At 35.1% G+C, this 5,946-nt stretch overlaps 1 protein-coding gene across 1 annotated transcript; it reads right to left on the bottom strand.

Moving 5' to 3' along the window:
* Positions 1 to 2,085: 2,085 nt before the first annotated feature.
* Positions 2,086 to 3,024, bottom strand: LOC119824290 (olfactory receptor 2L13-like). The gene has a single exon (XM_038344428.1). It carries the CDS (start codon positions 3,022 to 3,024, stop codon positions 2,086 to 2,088), a length of 939 nt encoding a protein of 312 aa, XP_038200356.1.
* Positions 3,025 to 5,946: the final 2,922 nt, after the last annotated feature.

Here is a 5,946-nt window from a genome sequence, read left to right as displayed (position 1 = left end):
AATTAGTTTATTTTCAATATCATACATAAAGTGTCTAATTTCATTCTTCTGCACCTAGACATCAAATTTCCCAACACTTTTTGTGGAAACTTCTGTCTTTTCTACACTGCATACTTTTGGCATCTTCAGCACATATCAGATGGCTGTGGTGTTCACGATTTCAATACGTTGGCTTCAAGATTTTTAATTGATTTAGGATGATTTTGGTTGTAGGACTACCATGTGTAGTCTTTTCTAGGTCATGGTATGTATACTCCAGTCTTACTCTATGACTTTAATCATGAAAAAATGGTAAATTTTGTCAGTCTCTATCTTCATGTATTGAAATGATCATGTGATCTTTGCTTTTAGATGTAATTATGTGATTTATTGCATTCATTAATGTGGGAATGTTGATGAATTCCCAGCTTTCCAAAATACAGAAAGAGCAACCTAAAGAAAAAAAGATATCACCCAAAAAACAGAATTAGTACTATACTAGGAAGCATCACAAAATATACTATGGCAATTCAATATAGTATAAAAATATTTGAATAATATATAGCCTGTTAAGTTGAAAATTTATGAAAGAAATACTTAAATTTCTAGGTGTTTACAATGTACCAAAAGTTAAACTAAGAATCTACCAAAACTTAAACAGACCCATAACAAATGAGGAAATTTAAATAACAATAAAATCCTACCAACCAAAACACAAGTCTAATATCAGACAGATGAACAGAAATATAATACCAAATTTTATTGAAGATCTTCAATCAAAACTTCTTAAAAATATTCAAAAAATAGAAAAAAGAGCTCTTCAAAACACCTCCTACAATGTTGGCATTACTCTACTACCAAAAGAAGGTAAGGCTATAACAACAACAAAAGAAAACAACAGGCCAACAACTTGCTAAATATATATTTAATAATATTCAATAAAATACAAGCAAAAATATATGAGTATATATTAAAATATTAACCACAATGAACAAAACAAGGTTTAAGTAAAAATGTAAATAAATAGCATATCTTATAGACCATAATTTCATATCAGTGTCTTATGGAAAAAAGAAAATTTCTAAACTAATTAAGCTCCTTTAGAAGGGACTGACACAAAGATATTAGGATAAGATGGCCAGAACATGTGCTCTATATGACATATGTTTCAGCCTAAGATAATTGTAATTATGTATGAGACACAATGCAATGTTTCATACATGTGAACATTATATATGAATGGAAACAGGATGATTAGTCAATTTATACCTTCATAAACATTTTACTTCTTTGATAAGAATATATTCAGTTATTTTGATATTTATGAAACATTATGGCTAACCATATATTCAACTACAGAGCATACCAGAATCTCTTCTAGCTAATGGGAACAGTACTTCAGAAAGTCGTGTGGAGGGAATGTCTCTTACACTTAAATCTTATTCTATTCTAATTCAGTAGAGGAGTTGAACAGTCCCTTAATTTCTTCTTTACTTTTATGTTGTTGACTAAACATACTTTTCCTAAAGGACAGTATTAATTCACATTTCAATAAGCTGTAAATACTAGTTCCCCATACTTCTACTCACAACAGCATTTGATAACCAATGACTTTTTTATAATGCCATTCTACCTGGGGGTGAATTAGTGCTTTGTTTTGGTAAAATTGGATGTTCTGAAAACATTCCAAGACATTGAGATCACTTGTTCCTATGTGAATATTAGTCACTTAAATGAGCAAAATCCAAATTCCAACATGTTACAAGTATTCAACATACACAAGCCTTTATTAACTAAAAGAATTAAAGCAAAACACTTGAGCAAAGCAATTCATTTATGTTAATTTTGTAGAAACAATGCATCAACAGCAGCACAAATCATATCCATATTACAGTACACTCAAGTATAACTCAGGATGTGTTAGTATAGTAACTCATTTTCTAATACCTGTCATTAAAATTGTTGACTGTAGTGATGTGAATTAAACATGTTAATGAATTGCCATATAGGTATGATATGTGTGTGGCACACTTTATATTTTCCAGTACACAACGGTGCTCTATGACATTCTGCAGGAGAAAAGAAAATGGAGCAGTGAGTAAAATATCAAGTTTTTATGAGAGAGAATGTCCCAAAGACTCTTGTCATAGCCCCCAGGACCTCCTTATTTCTCAGGCTGTAGATAATGGGGTTCAGCATTGGGGTGAGCAAAGTGAAGAAGAAAGCCATAATCTTATCTTCTATGGGAGAACGGAGACTCCTAGGTTGGAGATTAATATAGGCAAAAGGTGCATAGTAAAATGTCACCACAGTTAAGTGAGTTGAACACGTGGTGAAGGCCTTTTTCCTTCCCTCTTTTGAGTGCATATGGAAGACAGCAAAAAGGACCCGGCCATAGGAAGCTGTGATGCCAAGGAAAGGAAATAGGAGAAACACAAAGGTGCTCACAAATACTATGTACTCATAAACCCAAGTGTCCATACAGGCCAGGGGCAACATGGCTGGGACATCACAGAAGAAATGGTCAATGGACCTAGAATGGCAGTAAGGAATGTGAAAGGCATAGATCGTATGTGCTAAAGAGTTAATGGAGCCAAGTGCCCAGGACCCTATAATCATCTTCAGACACGTCATTTTGCTCATGCGAATGGGATAATGAAGAGGGTGGCAGATGGCAACAAAACGGTCATAGGCCATGGAAGCCAGGAGCAAGCCCTCAGAACCTGCCATGGTCATAAAGAAAAATGCTTGAGCTCCACAGCCCAGGAAGGTGATGCTCTTCTGGCCAGAGAGGAAGTTGAATGCCATCTTGGGAACAATGGCAGAGACATCTATCAGGTCCATGAGAGAGAGCTGACTGAGGAGAAAGTACATGGGTGTATGGAGCCTGGGATCCACACGAATAAGGTGGATCATAGTTGAGTTTCCAAGCAAGGCCACAAAAAATATGGAGATGATGAGAAGCAAAAGCAATAATCCAACTTGGTTTTGTGGAAACAACCCTAGCAAAATGAAATCACGTGAGCTCTGATTCCATTTCTCCATTAAAATGTATTGCTTTATCTTTCTTGAAAGGGAAACCTGAAAGTAAAATATACTTATTAGATGAAATAAAACAAGAGAGTAAAGAAAAACTGGGTCGTAGCAAATGCTTGCACTGATTTGTTCTTCCTGGAGTACCGTCCTTCTGCTGAACTTATTTTGAAATATGAGCTGAATGTTTCTTCCGTCTTGCCTCTGGTCAATTGATACCTGTATGATCAATTTAAAAAATCAAGAGTGGCAACATGAGTAAGATAGCTCACACATTTTCTCATAGATAAGTCCATGAAAGACCATTACATAAGATCATCACCTACCTTACAAAGCTAAGACAGCCTCTATGTTCTGCATCACTTGCTTCCTGGCACTGTTCCCCTAAATGGTCATACTGCAGTCAGATCCCAATGACCTGGTTCTTGATGTTCTGCCTCTCAAATAAATCTTTGCCTTTGCTGAAAATAACCTCCACTCACAATTCACTTTTGTGGAATGAACAGGTGTTATGTATGCTCAGATTCATACTAATATAAGATGCTATTTGTGTATACTTAACTCCAAAAACAGTGCTTTGGGTTTTATAATTTTTGCAGTTATGAGCTGATTATACACAATTACAGTGCTTATGGAACAAAACATAATAAATATCACATATTACATACTATGTGTTTTGTTGTATTTTAAAATTGTGAATGATGTACAAATATGTTCGAATTGTGTGAATGTTGTTTATATGCATTCCTTTTCCTCTTACTCTAAAATTCTGATTTTTTTACTCTACTGGTAGGAATAAGAAGCCCTTAAAAATCTGTTAATTTGGGAAGAAAATGTCTAGTAGCAAATGCTAGACTTTATGCTCACCAATATATCAAACATTGTTATGTTTTTATTCATTTATGTGCACTCATGGAGTATATGCCAATAATAGACAGACAAGCTAAAACATATGACCTAATTTTACATAACAAATCCACATATGAGAAAAAATGTATACAAAGAAAAAGAGACAGATGGACTGGAGCCTGCCCCAAGCCACTATGGTGCCTCCAAGTAAGCATGTTTCTGTGAAGCCCACTTCTCTAGCTGATGAACAAGGGAAAGGCCTGGGAGGGAAAGTCAATGAAGACAGAAACAATGAGAAGAGAAGGTCCCAGGACATTTGTATAGGAGAAAAGAACTTGAATTCTGATCTGAATAAGATGGCAGACCAGGGAGAGTGATGTGCTCTTAGATATACTCCTCACCATATCCAGGATGTTCTTATTCAGAAGGGAGTTGTGATGCAGACCACACAGAGAATATTAATTAGATAGAAGAATAACTTCTGGTGAGTGATCTGGATAAGAAAAAAATCCACAGGTCCCAAAAAAACCACTGACACGTGGACTCGTTACAGCAGTGGGCTGCCTACCTGAACATAGGCTCCTGACTCATGATTCACTGATATTTACTCCCTGGAACAGCACTTAGTTACAGCAAGCTCTCAACCTGTGTGCCTGTTGAAATAAAAAGAACATCACTCTTAGAAAGGATAGATTACAACTGCTCATACTGAAAAAGCTAAAAACATAATTTTAAAAAATCAGTCTTCTGCATTTTAACTTGTAAATAAAGAAGAACCTCATACAGGTACTTTCTTTTACACCCTTGAACAAATATTTAACTACAGAGGAAATAACATTCCACAGGTCCTTTCAGGAGGTGTTTCTGATAGCCATCTTTGAACATGGAGTCTGCACTAAACTTACATTTACCCTTTTGTTTTCAGCAAAAGGATGGACATGTCTATGTTCTCAGATCACTTCTTGCTGGTTTATAAACATACTTTGGAAAGTGTTACAGCAGAAATTATTTTGTTACCAATGATTAAATACTGTCATTTTGGCAGGTAATTTTAGGAACCAGCTATTTTCAGGAGGCCAGACACATGCAATTTAAGGTCTAATATCTAAAACATTGAGTCAGAGCCAATGATTTCTAAATTGATTACAGGACAATTTCAGTATTTGGTGTGGGGTTAATTTAATACAGAGTCATGGGAATAATTTTATTTTGATTACTTTACCTTTATATATTCCAGTGGCTGCAAGGCAGATGTAATCTTATTGTGTCTCTTGATCATTCCAAAAGACATGAAAAACAGAGTTGTTTGAAGTTCTGCCCCAGAGAGTCCTATTATACATGAATGCTACAATTTCGGGATGTTATATTAATTTACCAAAGTCACAGGTATGAAAACATAACAAGGACACACAGTTAGCAAGACATTTATAGAGAACAAGACCAAACATGAAATTGAATATCAGAGTCTCTGCTTAGTCTTAAAAACTCCAGGGTACTCCCAAGAACATGAACCTTAATGAGCATATATTATGACCTCCAGAAGGGTAAACTTCTTTCCTCTATTGCACATCTTAGCTTTTGAGAAACCACAAGACCAGAAAAATTCAGCCTTTTACTTAGGTCACAATCTTCAGAACCAGCACATTGTAGATTTCAAACACATTGACATCAATTCTTTTAGTATTTTAAACTAACATGAAAATCCATACATTTAAAATCTCCCCTATTTATCCCTACTTATTCTAACCTAAACCAACTATGCATATAATGTCTTTTGGACTTAGTTTATCCAAGTATCTTACACTTGTGTTTCTATTTGTGAGAAAATGTATTTTTACAATAAAGCAGTTCCCTGCAGACAGTCTATGTGTCTCTTGAGAAGTCTTCACCTTCTCCGTTTGTTCACATCTACTGCCAAATATCCCACAATATCATCTCACTGTGGAGCAGCCTCAACTGAAGGATGAAAATCTGCTTCTCAGACAAAAGCCCCTTGTTCCACCAAACTATAAGGAAAGAAACTTTCAAGAATTATCTACTAGTCAAATATTCTTGATGAAACAAAGAGAAAATTATTAATCCTCC

The sequence above is a fragment of the Arvicola amphibius genome, chromosome 10 (genome assembly GCF_903992535.2).
Source record: "Arvicola amphibius chromosome 10, mArvAmp1.2, whole genome shotgun sequence".
Lineage (NCBI taxonomy): Eukaryota > Metazoa > Chordata > Mammalia > Rodentia > Cricetidae > Arvicola > Arvicola amphibius.
The sequence above is the reverse complement of the archived record's forward strand: the minus strand, read 5'-3'. Positions and strand labels throughout refer to the sequence as shown.

Coding starts and splice junctions, on each gene's coding strand:
- LOC119824290 (XM_038344428.1), bottom strand. CDS start 3,024: ATGGAGAAATGGAATCAGAGCTCACGTGATTTCATTTTGCTAGGGTTG.